Source organism: Syngnathus leptorhynchus, chromosome 13 (genome assembly GCF_054491065.1).
Source record: "Syngnathus leptorhynchus isolate UIUO chromosome 13, UIUO_Slep, whole genome shotgun sequence".
Lineage (NCBI taxonomy): Eukaryota > Metazoa > Chordata > Actinopteri > Syngnathiformes > Syngnathidae > Syngnathus > Syngnathus leptorhynchus.
Genome location: NC_141207.1, coordinates 2,684,891 through 2,705,358, shown reverse-complemented (window position 1 = coordinate 2,705,358; position 20,468 = coordinate 2,684,891). Strand labels below are relative to the sequence as shown.

At 38.0% G+C, this 20,468-nt stretch overlaps 1 protein-coding gene across 3 annotated transcripts in view; it reads right to left on the bottom strand.

The window, feature by feature from the left end:
* The window catches only part of LOC147046925 (adhesion G protein-coupled receptor D2), a 52,796-nt gene that overhangs the window by 11,087 nt on the left and 21,241 nt on the right, over positions 1-20,468 (bottom strand). For all 3 annotated transcript variants that reach the window (XM_085927181.1, XM_085927182.1, XM_085927183.1), the window contains exons 20-23: positions 16,205-16,246; positions 13,088-13,141; positions 11,321-11,468; positions 1,018-1,097 (exon numbers count right to left, since the gene is read on the bottom strand). In XM_085927181.1, the coding sequence (XP_085783307.1) occupies positions 1,018-1,097; positions 11,321-11,468; positions 13,088-13,141; positions 16,205-16,246 (324 nt within the window). The remainder of the gene's footprint in view (positions 1-1,017; positions 1,098-11,320; positions 11,469-13,087; positions 13,142-16,204; positions 16,247-20,468) is intronic.

Sequence of the window (20,468 nt, the reverse complement as noted above, 5' to 3'; positions counted from 1 at the left end):
AGCAGATCAAGAAAACTTTGATGGTGACAGATGTTGAACTGATTTTGGAAGAAAAAAAAATACTCGTAACTTCCCAAATATTCAAACATATTTGAGATTATTCTCATTTAGAGTAAGAACTCATAGTGAGTGTATATTTATGCCTTTTAACTTTTAAACTCAATGAGTGAATTATTATCAGTAGTCCTTGAGAGCTACTGTGTAAAACTACTGATTGATATCTTGCCTGAACTACTAATAGCAAATGTTACCTACCTCCATTAAACAATATATATCTTTATCTGTTAAAATGAATCAAAATAAATGTATAAATATGAAAAATGTACTGTTAATACAATGTACTGTGTGAATGAAATCCAAATCATTTAATACACTGTAGTGGTAAAAAAGTGTAGTGCTTAGATGGTTCACTAGGGGGACATGTGGACAAATGACATGGAAATGAACATGTGCTTGTGTGCATATGGCAGGGAGAGTAAGGTTGAATATTATATAGGTTCTTATTCAATTATTTGAGGCTTGTTAAATTCTATAAATTTCATTGCTTTGTTGTTCAAATTAATTTGAATTAATAGAGTAGTTTTGCATACAGTAAAGTCAGTTTATAAATGATATTATAGTATGGAGTATATATATATATATATTCCACTTTAGAAGACTTGACAAAAACAATAATTTAACGTGTCATCAATTACATATTTATCTGGTTTTGTTTGAACTTTTGTACGGTTCAATGGCAGTGTTAGGCATAGATCTAAAATAAATCAAAACTTAACCCAATTAAACAAACCCAGATGAATCTGGCTTAAGAAGCTTTTAGCACTGACAAATTTGTGATGGTGTTTTACCACAATACTGTAAACGTTCTGCCTGGAGCAAGAGTTGAGGCTGATTCTGGTTTTAAAGCTCAAATTCAGTGGTCTCAATCCGCCAAACTTTCAGGCAGCAGAAAGATTCAAAGTCACACTGCAAATGACGACAGTAGGTATACATACATGTGGGAAGGGAGTCAATTACCTTTCTATGCAGATGAGTGACTGCGGAACTTGATGTGGAGGAATTGGACTCCCTTGGACCTGGAGGAATGGACAGCTGAGCTGGAGACAAAGACAGACATGCACTGTTAAATCTGTTAAGTCTATTTTCTCTGAAGACGGTTACATTAGCATAAAGTTGGTGGAGCAACCAAAACGAAGATGGGGGAAAAAAAATCCATGGTTGAAAGGGAAAAGTATTTCATTAAGCAAGTGACTTTAATTTGAAGGTAACGGTTTATTTAGCAATCATTTAAAATGGTGCCAAAAGATTTATGGAAACTGCATCTGTGCAGGTATATCACTGTCATCGAAACATCCGCCCAATTTGTCTGAACAGCCCGTGTCGCCTGTCATGTCTGCCCTCAAACAGGCACTCTGTGTCGGGATTAATCTCCTCAAATGACGGTTAATCTGAAGATGGCTGGGGGGCACCATCGACGACTACCAAAACTAATTTCACTGTCAATGCCCACAAACCCAAATACTGCAAAATATCTTCATTGGTCTGTCTCATAAACATGCGAGAGGGCAGCAGAGTGGGGACAATCAGCCCTAAATTCATCCTATGCTGCAGGGTTGGCTGACTGCCACTCAGTGCAAATGAGTCACACTAATGTTGGTTTAACACCTTCATGTGTGGCTTTTGATTGTGTCTTCATTATGATCAAAATAAACACAGACATCATAGTCACACGTATAATGGCCGTTTTGTGGCCAAAACATGCTCGAGGGTTTCTTGCAACAACAAAAGCTGTTAGTCAAACATGTACATCCAACTGAGAAACAAATAGATCTTGTTGGCGTCTGGCATGAAGCAAGCAGCTTTTAATAGAGTCAAGCTCACTGCGGTGCATTTGGGACCATCTGTCCAGTCCATTGTGTTACTCTTTGGAAGCCTACAGAGTGACAGCTGAGGAGTGGGGTCCTATGAAGACGCCAACCTGGCTATTTTTTTCTCTCATCCACATCTTCCTTCTGTCTTATTTTTATTTACTGTAATTATTTATTTCCCTTAGCATAGAGACACCCTAATTATTGTGAAGTTGCTAGCATATCATAGTTGGTGACATTCTAATTTAGAGATCATGGGAATGTAGCAAAACTATCAAGAGAGCAATTTCATAGTCTTTTGAACACGCAAAGTTCAATGCAAAAATTGCAACATATTTGCGAAAAGACAAATTGAACTCTCTTGGAAAGAGCACGTAGCATTTGCATTACACTAAAATAACAAAACACCATTGTTAGTCATAAACAACCTAAATATAAGGTTGCTTGGTGATTGTTTGAGGGGTACACTGAAGTTTAGAGGTAGGAGGTGAAACTTGGGTTCAGGAAGTTTTCACTCCTTTCTTCCTCGCATGCCCCTGGCCTCTTCGACATCAAGTCAGTGAATGAAAGAAGCCAGATGCAGTCAAGATAATCACCACCTAATAAGAGGTTATATTGAAAGCAGCTTGTTGCTTAGATGCAATATGCTGGAGAAGGGAATGCATATACACACGTCTTGAGAAGAAAAAAAAAAAATCAACTTCAAAAAACATACCCACAAAGTTAGGGCAGGTGTAATTATGGTGTATGATGACATATATAAAAAAGGAAAACGAACAGATAATGTGAGATAAAGACTAGTCACAATAAAAGGCACCCACTCCATTCATTTTCTCTAATGCAGTACTTGGAAAAGTGTTCAGATTCACATATTGATCAAGTTTATTCCTAATATCCCTTCTTAGAAGAACAAAATGTGATGTGGCTGTGGCTTGTGTCTGTTGAAAGGTGTGGTTTCACAACAGTATGCAATTTGTTCAACAATATTTTTCATCTATTAAACTTGGTTGAAAGAGTGCATAATTGTGAAGAGATCATCAGCCTTGATGTACCAAAGACCTCGTTCATTGTGCAGCAAATCAAAATTGCCCAAACGTCTGTTTTTAAAGGAGTATTCATACAATTCAAGTAACGCAAATGTGACACTTGTGAATTATTCATATAAAAGATTGACAGTGTCTTACAAATCTCACAAGTCATAATTCTTCATACAATTTCTTTTTCAAAGCCTAAAAATGAAGTTGCTTCACCAATTTGTAAAAAGAATTCAAGAAGCAAGGCAATTACACAGTACAACTATTTTCTTTATTTAAAAGGCTGAAGGATTTTTCCACACACATCATCATCTCAAAAGTGAAAACGAATTAGATTTTGTATGTGCATATAATTGCTTCATATTGGGCTAAATGACAACAAGTACTTTTGTATGCACATTAAGTATTGTCACACTCAAAATGCAAATCATGATCAAGACATTTGGTTTTTGATTTTCCTTTGCATGTATCTTGGCTTTCTTTCCCATCATCAGCTTCCAAACTCTTGCATTGATAGATTTTTGGCATGTGTTTGTGAAAGATGGCACTTGCTCTTTTTAACAAATGCTCTCTCTCATGTGTGCATTTGCAGCCTTTTAATTAGCCTAGAAAACTATTTGGCAATAGAAAATTCATAGCCTACCCCATCCGTCTTCCAAATATGACCACATACTAAGAATGTAATTCAAGAGCCCAATCCCTTGATTTACAGAAGGTTTCACTCAAAAATATGTATGTTTGACAAAACGATTACGCGACCAACCTCAAAACACACTGTACTGTTTGCTTGTAGAAATGTCTTCTAATTTAAAACCTGTACGTAGGTCAGGTTATATGTCAGTGTGAAACGGCAGTTTCACATCACAGCCCCGCACAGACCCTTTGAATGGCTCTGAAACATCCAAAGTCCTGCTCCTTACACTATCAGCGCCATCTATATTCTCTTGTCTTTTTTTTTCTCTCATTTGAGTGACTATGAGGACTAGCAGCTGCAGCCTCTCACTGCTCGTGCTCAGCCGGTAGAAGGCAATAGGTTTAGCAGACGAGGAGTCGAGGTAGATTTATGGCAAGGGAGGTGACCTCTGGGGCCGTAACACGGTGATGGGTGAGTGGCTCTCAACGGTAAGCTACTGGCACTTGACAAAGTGCCCGAAGCAGAATGAATTTACTTCTCTTTTCCTCAATCATCAAGCAGCCACTGCCCTGACCCCCATCCTGACTGCTATAACAAGATCTCCCATCTCACAAGGGCCTGAAAAATTTACTGTCACATCTACTTTTCAATGAGCTCAAGCGAGCACTTCTTTCACCTTCAGCGGAGCAGGTACCGGCGTGGAGGAGGACTCACCTGCCCCTGTGCGTGTTTGTGTTTTTTTTAATGTGCATTTTTGTGTGTGGGGAGGGGGGAAGACCGGGGTGTGTAAAACCTTGCTGCACTTATATACAGTGCAAAAGCCACTAATATCATCCTAATTTTTTGTAACCTTTCAAATAAAGCAAGCAGAAAAAATTAAAAACGTTTCATTTGGTGAATGACTAGGATGTGAAGTCTCTTGGCGAAAATAAATTGATTAAAAAAAACTAATTTTTAAAACGTTTTATGTCAATGTCAAAACTGTTGTAACAGTGAAAATACACACAGATAACTGAAGATATTAGAAATATAAAAAAAAAAAACGTTGGCGGTTCACAGCAAAATGTTAAACGGACGAATGGTCGGATGGATTTTAGGTTATGCAGTGAAACTCGCAAAGAATTTCAGATATGAGGGGGAAAAAGTTGTTTTCAAGGTTTTCTATGGTTTTCAGTAATGTTCATTTCCATCCTATTCTTTATCATGATAGCCCTATAATAATTACAAACTGGTGGGACAAGATCTACTCGTATTTTATTTGGAGATTCAAAATGGACTCAAACTGTCAGAAAAGCAAGTGAATTATAGCCTCTCTTAATGTGCTGACTCAGTAATTGATTGTCAATTGGTCCAGGTGGCTAGGTCTTTCACTGCTGGGGTGCATGTATATGATATTTAACAAACCCAGTGGAATACATTGTCTGATCGTCGATAGGGAGTGTTCCACTCGGATCTCTCTCTGGAAAAAGTCTAAGTGTAAAATTCCGGTTGAAACAGTAATAGTGGTTCAGAAAACATTGTTTTTCTTTTAACTTTCAATTCTCCTAAGCATCCGAGCTTCACAACCTCTAGGGCTATTGCCTTTCTCAATCTATCCCTGGAGGAACAGGAATTATGGTCCCTGTCGATTGAGGAGAAAGGGATGTTATTCCCCTGTCACCTAGTGGCCGTGCCGCCATCCTCTCTGCCCTGATCTACGGCCCGATTCACCCCTCTTTACCCCCCTCTCTTTCTCTTCCCCACTTTGCCTCATCGTAAGCTGCCAGGCATGTCGTTGCCACGGGCTGTTGAGATGCATATGATGGAGAACAGTTCTGGGGAATGCAAGACTGATATTGGTTTTGTGCTACTGTTGGTGGCTGCTGTGTAGTAATGATGCTTCAGGACCGAGGTGGTCAGTAATGATGTTTCTTAGCTATAAATACAGTTAATAAATAAATGCAAGAGGGAAAGAACACAAAATGAGTGACTCCGAAATAAATGTTGTTCCTGCTTATGGTGTTTGAGGATGAGGGATCAGGCATATGGAATATTCGTAGATAGATATTTACATTTCTTTGCTGATTGGAAAAAATGAAGTAGGTAATATGCAAAAAAAAAAAGAGAAATTTATGTCTTATTAATATGAAAGAGAGAAAGAGGAAAAACAACAAAGTTGGAGTGGTAAAAGGCACTCATCTGACTGATGACTAATGTGATTCCTAAATTATGTTGGAATGCTTGAAAAAAGCTCATGTACGTACAGTTTGGTAAAAGCCCCTCTCGGGATAAAGTCCAATTGTTTTATTTCTCTGGCAAAGGTAAAGGACCAACCAAGAGTCAAAAAATATCACAGCCTGCAGACAGCACCACAAATAAACACGAACACTGAGATCAATATATCCGCCACGTGCTAAAGAGATGACTCAGAATCATAACGGCCAACACTCAGCCTCCTTTAGGCCCTCGTGCGCCATCCTGACTTTTGAGGGTCTTTCTGGGTGAACCAATAAATAAATAAGCACATAAATACTTTGGATGAATAACCCAAGAATGGAAGCCCATGTAGCTTGGCCATCCATCATCCGTCCTATTACCACGCACTCAGCGGCACCTGCAGTATGTATAATGCAGTCAGCCTCTGTAAGCAGATACAAATTCAGCATGTTCACAACCTCAATTTGTTATACTTGACAATGCCACAGCTTCTGCTCTGTTGTTACTCTGAATTATGAATAGATTTTCATTTTAGGACTTAGGTCGGTGGGTGACAGCGACGTGTTCTTATGCAGAAGAGCGGCATAAAAAAAATGTGCGTGAGCTTTGCAGTAGCTGGGTAAGTATGCATAAATAGTTTCTCTTTAGAGTTTAAACATGTTTTGATTTGTTTCACTTGATAATGCCAGTGCATACCATGGCCGCACTTTGAATGATTTCTTTCAAAATAACGTATTTTCCGGACTATAAGGCGCACCGGACTGTAAGGCGCACCTTCAATGATTGGCCCATTTTAAAACTTTGTTCTTATATAAGACGCACCGGACTATAAGGTGCACCATTAATGCATCTTCTCAGATTTTTAATCCAAATCAAATCATTCTCCATCTTATCTTTTTTATTTCAACTTCAGAGCAACAAATTACATTATAATCACAAAATAATGATCCATAGTCTATTTGATTCATGATTCATAGTCTTCTGCGGGCCACTTATGATTTTATGATTTCATGACACAATGCTTCGGGCCAGTTTAAATTTAGGAATTTGGTCCATATATAAGGTGCAAAGGACTATAAGGCGCACTGTTGGCTTTTGAGAAATGTTAGGTTTTTAGGTGCGCCTTGTAGTCCGGAAAATACGGTAATCAAAGGGTTTGGTGTGCATTTGTGACATGATGATGTCCAAGCCAGTCTAACAAAAACATAATGGCACAAATCCCGTATTTGACAATCACTTTGAAAAACATAACATCAAATTTGTGAGTAACAAGGTGGGGACAGTTGTAAAGCTTTTTGAATCTTTTATCTTTTGAACCTTGTTTGCTCAGACCAGATGTACATTTAATGCACATCACTTTGCATCAGGAAGACAATGAACACAAGCTGCTACTCACAGGCCAAATTCTACCGGATCCCAAACACGTCACATCTGCAATGTGCATTTTTTCCTAGTGAGTAATCATGAATGTAAATTCTGCAACAACACATTCTTCCTGTTCATCCTGCGAGTGCCTGAAGATCAAGATCGTTGTCATCACACAATAAAATACCCAACTCAAATTATATCACATATGGTCAAAATAATTTCAAATCTAAAATGGTTATCTAAATGATGATGGATTTGTTTGCAAAACCTGCAGAGTAAATATAAGAAAAGTGGTGTGTGTGTTTGTATATTCTGATAAATGGGAGAAGTGATGAGTATATTAACATCCACCAAAAATAAAGTCAATTAACTCTAATTCTAATCCGTATTGTAAGTTGTTAATGGTTGAATTTTACCTTGGTAGTTGTAAATACCTTAATAGCGTGGCATTCTTTGTCAAAATGCCCCAAGATCAAGAATTACAGAAAATATGCTATGCCTTTTTCTTAGCTACACTGAATTTAGCTTGTTTTGAGTGGGCGATTTCATCTCATACAATGCAATTGTAGAGCCTTGACCATGACGACCGCTATCATTCGCAAAAGCTGCAATCCAGAGACTAAACAAAAATGTGAGTGTCCATAAAATAAAAACATTTGACTGTATTTTCACTCCCGAAAGCAGCACACCACCAAATTACACAGTTAAAGTTCGAATCCATGTGGCACATGCAGCAGACATATCAGCAACATTGCATATACAGGTTGTATCTGTGAATATATATTAAAAAAAAAAAAAAAAAACCCTGACAATATACCTCAAAGGGATAATTACCCGAGCCACGCAGTTTGAAAATATTACAACTTGACATTTCCATTATGGCACAGCACTTATCATGACTGTTATGATGAGGACCTGCACATGGGGAAATGGTACCCAGATGACACTGTCATTACATTGTTGGGGAGCATGGGATCCTGTTGCATGTCAATGCATCGGGCTAACTACGCATGACAAGTTTAGTTGTATCGGAGAAGGCTACATAAAAGGACAGAGCCAACACTATAGCGTTGATGGCAAGCAATCTGTGTACTATCTGAAAAGGATGCATACAATAGACCGCACCACTTTCTCAAAGCTCACTGAACAGTTTGTTCTGAGTTTCACTGGGAGTAACACTTCCACCATTAAAAAAGTATGCAGGCATATGCTTCCAAGAAATTATATTTCAACTCCATATTGTACAACATTTACAGCGCTCAATTTAGGAGGAGCAAATCTTTTAACAGATTAATTCCGGTAAACCACAAAACCTGTGTGATATTATTTCTCCTGATAACACAATCAGTCAAGTTAACCAATTTTACAGGAGAATAAAACCAGACCATCAATCAAAAATGTCACAAAAAGTATAAATACTGAAATAATGATTTTATCTGAGATTACTCACAAATTTGTGGCAAATTATTTATTCTGGTAAATGAAAAGCAACAGTTGGGTACTCAGGTCAATTGTACTTTCTGACATATAATTATAATTACATAATTGATTGATTTATTGTGCTGAGTGTTAATATGTCACTAGCATTGATAGCTAAATAAAGCTATGTTTATAGTTATGTATTTATTTATTTTTAAATTAATTGAAATTGGATAATTTCTCACAGCACCTCCAATGATCTCTTATGGCACACAGGTACGCCATGGCACTTGGGATTTGAATAATTGTTTGAAAAATACAGAAGAGGATTAGGGCCAGTGGAAAAAAGGTTCACAGGATTCTGACTTTATTCTAAGAGTCCTCCCTTTAAAGTCAGAATTCTCAATTTAATCTCAAAATCCTCACTTTAAAGTATTTCTCCTTTTAATTCTCACTTAAAAGTCAGAATATCTACTTGAAAGTCATAATTGACTTTAAAGTGAGAATTTTCACAAGATACCTACTGGATCTCTGCTCATTGAGATGGAGGCTTTTAACAAATGAAGAGGATGACACCAGCTCACACAGCTCCTGTTTAAAAGAGCTCGCAACCTTCAACTTAGCCATTGTGTGGGGCCATCTCATCAGGCATGCAACACTCGTGCACATACACAAACACCCACATAACCTTTCCCCTTTCCACTCAACCCCCCATACCTTCCCCACCACCACCACCACCCTCACCAACACTTCAACTCCTATTCTGTCATTTTGCACATGCCCTTTTCTATTTCTTTCTATGTGTTTCTTCAATAAATACATACATTTTACATCATCCCCAGTCTTCCCTACAAAATGCAGTGCACAAACACTAAACAGTAAAAAGGAAAAGGGATATAAAGTATAATATAAAAGCATATTAAGGGCAGCTTGTCCTTGCAGTTACATATCACAAAATAATCACTCAGAGAAAGAGCTTTTGAAAGAACTATGTGCTCTGCTAGTAGTCCACATGTGTGTGTTATGTACCATAACCTTTTATAACTTTGGTTCTTCTTGTGTGGTTTATTAATATTATTAATTAATATTAATTGAGTTTTTAATCGACATTGAACTAATCCAGAATGTATAGTTTGTATATACCGTTAAACGTGTTTAATATTAAAACTTTAAATGATCCCTTATCAAATGTACTTACTCTTTGTGCATTTTAGTCCTTATGTAACATTCAACAGTGCGATGATGAGTTGTCACAAGCATTCCCCCCCATCAGTGTGTCCTTGCTACATTTAATATAGAGCAAGCCTCTACTGTACTGTATGTCTGAGTGCTCGGCCATAAAGTCAGTCAATCATGCAAACGCAATTTGCATGTGGTAACATTGAAACGGGAGTAGATTGAAGCGGCAAATGGTCTGAATAATCTCATCTGACAATCATTTATTTTAGTGATTGTGTTACATTAAACACATTATTTGTGATCCAGGGCCTCATTTGTCTGCTTACAGGGTGGTCTCATTCGCATAAATGTGACACAGGCAGTGACACTAACTGTGCATTGAATGAGTGAGCGAGGCATTAAGAGTGTCAGGGACCATGCAAATCACCTGCAAAAAAACAACAACGCTGCGTATCGCAGAGTTAGGGCTACACGCAAAACATACAACTCCAGTATGGTTCACAAGGTAATTTGTGTCCATACATTTATGTTTGGAATGATACATTTTCTGTTTAACACCTGAATATATGAATCAATGTCAGAGATCATAATAAACACGACAAATTCTTGCAAATTGCATGCCAATAAACAAAAGGCTCAACTTTAAGGCGATGCTATTTCTTTGACTTTTTTTGTTACATGATCACACATTTTAACTTATTTGAGGAAAAAGTCAAATAGGCCTACATCGGAATCAACATTTTTTGGGGGAAGCTGATCATTTTATTTGGTTTGGACAGTTGTGTTAATTGGCGCTTCCTCAAATTAGCTACATGGAATCGTAAGTAAAATGATGCAGTAAATATTTGACGTATTGTAGGATGTATAATTGAGTTGATAACAAAAGCATTCATGTAATGCTTATCACTCAGCAAACTACTTAGCGAGTACTTGCATGTTATGATGATTAGAAAAAAAGAAACTGACATCATAGATTGACTGAAAAATATATTTATTGTAGGTATTATCTACTCTAGTTACCTTGAAATATATGTCAGAACTTGAATTTGTGACGCCAAACCAGAGATTAAACTCTACCTTAACTTTACCATCTTGAATCAGGTAACTCACACAATCAAGTGTATTCTTAATTCAGATGGATTGATGTCAGCGCGTCTGGTTAGTGTTACAGTGAACCGGATATTTCTGATGTCTGATTTCACTCAACAACTACACGGGGCCTTGCACTAATGCATTACAGATAAAGCCAGCTGCTGAATAGTGGGGAAATTGCTGGTGTTTAAATGTCATTTTCATGACTGTGATATTTCTAAAACTTTGACATTGGTAAATAGTAAGTAAGTTTTTAAATTAAAGGCCTATATAGACCAATCCGATGTCAAATGTGCCAAATGTGACTTATGCCTACCCCCTGTGACATGGGATCGTCTGTCGGCAAGAAAAAAATTCAATTACGCAAATACAGTGCAACAGACGGTGATGCTTACTATTTGAAAGAATATGTACAGAAAACTAATATAATCTACATAGCTAATATATATAATAGCTACAGCTAATCAGATGAGTCTTGGACAATTTCAGTGTTGCTGTAACAAATTAATTGTATTGCTTGAGTAACTTACTTGAGGCACTCTCTTCTTCCTTCTGATGATTTTGGATGTTGCAGCTATGGAAGGTGGTTGCCTCCTCTGGGTTGGAGGCTGCGCCTGCTGGTAAACTGATCTGACGAGAGCAAGTGCCTGAGCTGGATGGACGGGAACTGGCACAGTTCTGCAGCCAAAGGAAGGGACACATCAGTACAGGAGAATAAGATCAGTACAGAAAGAGTTTTTTTTTTTTTTTTTTTAATGAACAAATATAGTATATCTGATGTGCATTTACCACCTTTTGTGTTGCAATAATTCACTGAATTAAATTCATATTCGAATAAAATTCTCAAAGTAACAAAATTCAATTAAACGAATTCAATTTCATAGACTCCCAAATTTATGCCAAAAATACAAGACAACATATTTTATTTAACCCCCTGAATTAAATCTGTCTCATTAGCCTAATCCCTTACATATAAGACACCATACATTGGCAACTCATGTCGTTCATCTTCAAATGACCCCATATATGCAGTAATACTAGCAAAAGCTTCTTCATCTCACACCGTGCAAGGTACAATACCCAATCCTGTGTTTTACAACAAGGGGATATATGAGGGCATGTGCGGTCATCTAGAGCCAAATGCCTCCAATGCAACCAAAGGACAGGTGGATACGGTATTTCAAAAAGGATTTATGGCACAAAACAGCATTAGCTAAAAACCGTCAGGTGGCAGCGATCGCTAAAAAAATGCATTCTAGTAGCGGAACCCAGCAAGATTGGAAAACCACCACCTCAAGAGCAAGCAGTAAAAATGACAGTAGATGGTGCGAGGGGGGGGGGGGGGGACATCACTGATGCCGTGAGCAGCCAATATATCAAGCTGCACCAATGGCAAGGGGGCCCCATTAGACCCCAATCCAGTCCAGTAGACTCATCTGATCTATTTATTTATTTAATTTCTTCACATTCTTACAGTGTCAATCTCGAAGGTGGTGTGGTGGGGGGGCGTCAAAGGAAGTGGAGGGGCACATGAGATTTTCAAAATCAATCTGCACTTTGTAATGGATTCATTCCTTTTGCAATGACCTGATGAGTGCAAGGTGGGAAATATTGGTGGGTGTATATGTGTGGGTCAGGGTGCGGTGGGAGGGAGTGATAGGACAGAGTATTAACGGTTGTAAAGCCTTCACTCACAACCGAGGAAGTGGAGTAAAGTTGATGTGATCTCTAATAAGGGACAAATTGCAATTTGTGTTTATGTGGTGGCGGGCAAAGCTGGGTGCTATGATGAGAAAGGTATTTTTGGAAATGTCCAAAAAGTGCTTTGCTTAGGGCTGACAACGTACCACAAACACGTGGTCGCATCGCAGCAGCATCCGGCGAGGTATAAATACTGGTCTGACACTTTAATGTCAGGGGACAGCTTGTCCTGGATTAGAAACTTGTAACCCAGCACAGAGGTTGACATTGCGGGGATGAAGGTGCCGCAATGGGCAGCGTAAAGGGGGGTGGGGGTATTATGGAGGGTGTGTGTTTGATCTATAGGGGCATCTAACATGGACTGTCGGCTAGTAAGAGGATAGTGGATGTAAGAGGCTGTTTTGTGGCCAGCTCTCATTGGCATTGTTGGAGAGAGGATTTTGTTTCCCCCACAAAAAAGAAAATTGGAAAATTGAGTTTGCGGCGTGTGTGCAACACGCACGCACGTGCACGCACACAGGCACGCATGCGCGCACACACACACACACACACACACACACACACACACACACACACAAAAGAATTCCAGTACATACTGAGAAATTAAGCGCCTTCCTCCTTTCCTTGATCCTGTTGACCGTGGTTCGGACCTAAAAGAACAAGAGACACTTTAAAGTACGTCTGCTTGGTGAAGCACACTTTCATACTATAAAAACATCAAATAATTTCCAAAGCAGAACTTCTATACAAAAATATATATTTTTTTAAAACTAAGCTGGCCTTTGTGAATTCTGACAGCAAATAGCTGAAACAGAAAAAGAGTGTATGCCTACATGAGAGAAGGTGCTCTAGTGTGTCTCGGTGGCTAATGGGACTTGAAAGTGACACATAGAGCTGGCAAACTAAGAAGACGACTTCGAGATATCATCTGTCAACACAGAGCGGCGAGACCAACAAATGGAGCTATTGAAGGAGAAGGGACTGCCCTTGCAGAACAGATTACATTTTTATACTCCAGACCAAAACTGTAAGATCACGCACGAGACAATTGATTTGTTTCCACAATTGCAGAGTAAATTTTATACCTGATTAAATGTAAAATATCATTGCCACACTGTGGATAACCGTACAATAGAAAAAAAAAAACAATTTTAATTTCGAATTTTGTTGACGTGATGTATAATTGCATAGCAAATTATTATTTTAAAAATATTTCACAATCTTTCACATTCACAAATGATTACTGCGATTAAAACAAATTCTTTGTATATTCAGAGTAATCCATACCTGAAGCATTTAAAGACACATTTGAATGTGCCTTTATTAACAGCATTAATAAATGCTGTTTGAAAAGAAATATATAATCGTATTGCTGGCTTGTGCTTTGCAGTAAAAATAAAGTACATGCACAGTTTATTTTTACAATACATAATCATTTATCTGTCCCTAATTCAGCATCCATGAGTTTTGAGATGTGTCAAACCAGTTCTGACACATTCTTACTAAATACATTAATCAAGATATACGCTAATTATATTCATATTGAAATTCAATTCAATTAAAATTACCCTTGTCAAGTATCACGTATTTTCGTATAGCTTAAAATAATATCGATTTACTGCCTTTATTGAATAGGGAAGTATTTTAACTGTATTGATAATTGTCATTGTAGTAAAATTGTGAAGAACCAAATAGATGAGATAAATAACGTGTGTGTACGTGTGTGTATGTGTGTGTGTGTGTGTGTGTGTGTGTGTGTGTGTGTGTGTGTGTGTGTGTGTGTGTGTGTGTGTGAGAAGAGACACCAACAAAAGCTTCACAAGTAAAATTGAATCAGCTGTTCATGCACATTGTCAGCACTGTAAATTTGTAGCGGGTTACACGTAACACATAAGCCGCCATAGCGAATATGCATTATGGCTTCTGGCTTCACTACGTCTGAGCATTTCATAAAATATGACACTACGCACACACACACACAAACACATGCACACACACGTGCAACAGGCGCATATATTTTACAAGTAGAAGACTGTTGGAGAGCTACATAATGAAGAAAGGCTCATGCAACTGCACAGTATCAACAGAGCTTGCATTCTATAATGAGCCCTACTAATTTTGACAAGATGCGCAACAAGTCTAAATGCTGGAGACATTATCATCCATTATTTATTGGGGGGGAAGGACATACCAGAGATTTCACTGATATCAAAAGCAGCCTCCTGTTGAGGCAATTACATGACATCACTTAATGAATTATTTGACAATGAGGGGAAGGGCATTGTTTTAGATGATGGTTATGTGTTTAAGGGCTTGAGCATACGCTCAAGGTTTCGCCATGATGCAAAGTTAAACAATTAACATATGAAAGCGGCTGACAAACACCTGCCGACATCCTTGAAGCTGATGGAAATAAAAGGTCATCAAAGCGTTTTAATACAAGGTGACCACCAAGGAAAAGCTAATTGCAATGAATAATGGGGAGCTATTCTCAGGTAATTAGTGATAAAAAAATAAATAAATAAAAAACACTGCATTTCGAGTACATTAGAGGCAAAGCCCGTTCCGTGGCAAATTTATAAATGTGAAAATCCAGCTTCATGAATTGAGGCAGTATTCCTTATCAAAATAAGTTTTTGCTTTTTAATTCAATAAATTTGGTTTAATCAAATCTAATCTGCTTCATGAGCAGAAAAATTAGTTTGTCTGTTACTTATATTGGCTTTTTTTCTTTTTGCATAGAGTTCGCTTACAATTTGATGGGTATGAATTTCAACTTTTGTACTTCCAATGCCGAAGACACGAAGGGAAAAGCTGACGGGCGACTCCCAAAATGCAATGCTTTATTATGCACACTACTTTGGATGAAATATATTTTAGTGTATTGTAATTATTAAAACAACGATTTGGGACATTTAAAAATATACAAAAAACCCACGACGTCTTTAAAGTTGAGTATAATTATTTTTTTTCTGCACTTATAGATGAATGGATGTATTTTTTTATTTAACTTTTACAAAATACTACTGGCATTTAGTATAAGCAGTTTTTGAGTAAGTAGTGGCTAGATGAACAGAATGTTATCTTCAAAGATTTTTGACTAAGAGTGATTTTCATGTGGTGAAACCCATCTATTAAATTGCATCTTTCTCTGTTGCCTTATCTAAATGGTAATAATGCAGCATCTCAGTCTGCTATGTTCTCAGTCCTTCATTGCACGTTTCTTCCTCCGTCCTCCTCCGTACTGTGGCTGCTCGGAACCTCACAAAGCACTGGCCAACGGCTTTGTCAGGATTCTAAATGGAGGGCCGTGAGTTTAAAAACTTAAAGAGGCAGTGAAATATTAGGCAATGTAGGTGAGCAATGAGTGGCTGAGAACGACGCCGTGTCAGTGTTTAATGGTCGGACTCGGATGCATATAAGTTAGTCCAAGCATGAAGGGCAGTGGGACGCTTGCGTGGAAAAGATGTCCCCCTCCCTTCCATCTCAGCACTCCTTCCACCATCAACCGTCGCATACATACATACACACACGCGCGCACACACACACACACGTGTGCACTCAAGACCACCCCCTCCTTCCCGCACACACACATACACCCTCCTACTTTCCGCAACCCCCCGAACCGGCACAGCTTTTAACCATGGAGCCCATCAGAAACTTGTCATTTCTCTCATTCACTGCGACAGCCTTGAGACACAATGCAGACTTACCTCTGTGTTGTACACCCCATATATCAGGAAGATGAACAGGCCCTGCAAACAGACAAAGAGAGAGGGGTAATAAGATAGGAGGACAAAGTTGTTACACTTGTTTTCTCTCCTATCATCATCAAAAAAAAAAAAAAATCAGCTCTAATGATGAGCAGTTCATGAAACGAGAAGTCTCGCTTAAAATGTGAACAGCTTCTCCAAACTGTGGCCTCCTTTGTATCCTCTATAATAGTGGTGTCATTCATTTCAACCTCTTCACAAAACATGCAAACACAAACTAGAGCTACAATTTTGTGTGTCAGACAAGTGCACGCAAATGTAATACACACATTGCAAGTTCCAAAGTCTTACTAAAAGAGATGCACAAAAACACACACACATACAAAAAGAGAGCAACTCAAGCCCGTCAAAACTATCAAGGAAAACCATTGGAGCAAAACAGAGAATGGGAGAGGAGACGCAGCATAATGAAAAAATGAAACATAAAAGAAGATATTTCATGTTCAAAGAACCCTGAACCCAACAATAACCTGCCCTTGGATGCATAAACCCTGTACTTTTGGTCACAGAGAAATAGTTATTTTTCATTGGAAATTTTTGTATACACAAGCTTGCGCATTCGCCTTCGGGCCATATTGTAAACCTGTTGCCGCCGTGGAAATTGTGACATATGCCACAAAAGAAGAAGCATGAAAAGGTGGTGAAAATCCTTTAAAAGGTCAACAGAAAGAGAGGGTTCTTTGATAACCCAGTCTCACAATGATTCAGTTCTAGTTCGCAGAAAAAAAAAAAACTTTTAGAAGTATTGTGCATCTCTTTTCATGGCATAACCTGAAAAAGAAATTATCAAGGTCCATTGGAATGACAATACCTCTACAATACAAAACGTACCTAATATAAATATAATGGTAGGAAGAATTAAGGAATGTAAAATGAAAATGCATATAAAGCTGTAAATAGGTGCGTGAATCATTGAATTGAACCAAACTGTTCATGCATGCACTAAAAACGTGGACATGTACACGTGCACATACATTTCGTACATAATTTGCACGATTCTATTGCATTACAATTCCCAAGTCATTGTTTGATTACCATGTTTTTGATCATTGCTCATATTTGTAATTAATCTTATGTTGTACAGTGAACAAAGTGGGAAGAACATCCTGCACACATTAAGAAAAGTGGTCTATTAGAGAATAATTGAGTTAAAAATAGTTTAAAATGTTAAGTCATTAATATTCCCACTATAAACAAACAAACAAAATTGGGGCACATTATTTAAATGTGTGTGCACTTTTCTTAACCAAGTCGTGTTTCTTTTGAACTCTCTAGCAAATGGTACAAATTTATGCATAGGATGAGCATCGTTGCGTTCAAAATATTGTTATACTGCACTTCAAACAACAGAGCATAAATTAATTAGCCTCTAACTAATTAGGGAACAATTGTATGTTTAAAAAGTTAAATCCACCAAAGATTGTGTTTGACCACAAACAATCATCTTCCAGAGAGTGGTGCAATACAATGAAACACAGAAAAATACGTTTGATACAATAAAAACATTTCTATTATATTCTAGCACTAAATTACAAAGTCTTAAAGAGCTTCACAAGCCCACAGTTGATGATCAGTGTCATCCCCTGATCCAAAATCCGCAATCAGTCTTTTGGTTGTTGTCCTTTTGACATATGTCAACCTCTGACTGTTGTATAAGAACTGATTGGAAACGTGTCCAGTTAAAGCATTAGCATGTGAAAGGGCCACATGCTAATGCTTTAAACTGGACACTTTTGCTAGACACAATTTATAACAGAAAACGCTTATTTAACACAAAAACAAAAAGTGGGTGCCATTGCTGAAGGATTTGTGTGAATTTTCAGGAATAAATATTGATAGTGGCTGGTTTCATATTCCCACGTTTGAGAGATTTTGTGACAGTCCGATAAAACCAAGGTTGAACTTTTGGACCATAATTCCTGAAGATGTGTTTGCCGCAAACACGGGAACACCGATTATCACTTAAGGAATACTTTTTGTAAAGAGAGGTACAGGGTGCCTTTTTTTTAACAGGAGTGGGGCCCTGAATGAAGTTAGTGTTAGTGCAAAATGTGCAGGCATCTTCTTAACAGAATAGCAACATCTGGATTTAATCAGAAGCTCTTGAAATTGTGGTAGGTGTGTGCTGACTTACATTTAAGTTGTGAACAATTCGTTAATTCTGAACACAATCACATTGGCAGTTATAAGATGGGTGTGCACACTTTTGCAACCACATTACTTCAGTTGATTATATTGTTTCCCATCTTCCATCTATCTTCTATATAGAAAATGTGTTATCACCATTTCTTAATGTTAAATATAGGCAGCAAAAATAATAATACTTCATATTGGGTGAATGCTGATCAATTTTGAATTGAATTGTTTGACTGGACCACCCCTTCTCTCTTCCAGAGCAAAAGACCACAACCTGTATGTGCATTGAAAACAGCCACAAAAATAAAAGGGAGCTATTGCAACAAGTTAGATAGACCCAGTGTCAAAAATCCTACCAAGAGTCAAACACTTGAGACACATTTTACAAATAGAGCTATCTACATCTCTGCTTGGCAAAACGGGGAGAAAAAATTTAGCTCTTACACCTGGTAATCATTACGGAAATGAGAGACAGAGGAGGTGAAAATGCTGGGATGTAGGAAAAAAAGACAAGAAATTCACACTTCTGCACTGGGACTTGCTAATGTCTCTGACCCCTTTATGCATAAACAGTTTAATTAACATGTATACATAACTTTCACTTTAACTGCTCATGGCATGTCAAATCAAAGTATCTGTCAGTGCTGTGAAGCACCGGGTTGATGTTGTGCAGGTCCTCGGTTCATATTCACCCCCTGTCTAACGGCTCCAGCTGGCCAGAGAAGCTGGCAAGACCACATGAAGCCAGACAAACAGGCAGGTAGACAGCCAGGCTGCTTTGCTGTCAATTTGATGAGATAAACACCTCCCCATGCACGCTTTAACACCCACAACCAAGGGGCAGGACTTGATCACTTTCATAGAGAGAGAAAAAAAAAAAAAAAAGCCTTTACCCAGCCTATAAAATAGTATAAATGTGAGATCATGGTTTTACATAGACTGTATGAGTAAAACTAATTGGAAACAAATGCAACATATATACAGTGTAACTTCTGAGTTCACAGTGACGAAATCAGTGCAGCCTTGGTATTTTAATGCTGTCGTTATGAGCCCCATTATTTGCCAAATAACCCGATTTGGCAATTTAAGTGGGTGTTCTAAATGGATGGAATAAATAAAGCCAAGGGAATTAGTGAGTAATGAAATAAAATGACAATATAAAAACAATAAACCGTGTAGTACATACAGTGAGGCAAAAAAGTATTTAGTCAGCCACCAACTGTGCAAGTTCTCCCACTTAAAAGATGAGAGATGCCTGTAATTTTCATCAAAGGTACACTTTAACTATGAGAGACTAAAGGAAAAAAAAATCTGGAAAATCACATTGTCAGATTTTTGAGGAATTTATTTGCGAATTATTGTGAAAAATAAGTATTTGGTCAATAACAAACTTTCTTTTAATACTTTGTTATATACTCTTTGTTGGCAATGACAGAGGTCAAACATTTTCTGTAAGTCTTGACAAGGTTTTCATACACCGTCGCTGGTATTCCGGCCCATTCCTCCATGCAGATCTCCTAGAGATCAGTGAGGTTTAGGGGCATCTCTCATCTTGTAAGTGGGAGAACTTGCACAATTGGTGGCGTGCTAAATATTTTTTTGCCTCACTGTATATTCAGTAAATATCGTGTCATTAAAAAGTTTTCGTCCCCTCTAAAAACATCCTGGCGGTGGCCAGGGGGTGGTCAGAGACCGAACAGGGGGTGGCCACCACGTAGGCCAGCCTACCAAAATGACCCCAAAAGCAGGGTGACAACTCATCCAGGACAAAAAGAACTGCAAGGACATTTGTTGGAAAGAGCTTTCATGAGTTAGTTTAAATGCTCACCATAGAAATCGACATATCTCATAGAACTCCTCACATTATATCAACATAACTATGTAGCATTATCGCAATGCAAGTGCTTTGACCTTATTTTGTTCGACTTTTAAAAAAAAAAGCATTGTTCATTCTTTGAGAGGAACTAATAGGACACCCACATAGACTCAACTCAGTTGTCACATTGAGCGGGAGACCCCCAAGTTAGTATGCCACTACTGGGTCTATAGTTAGAAAGCGATCATATAC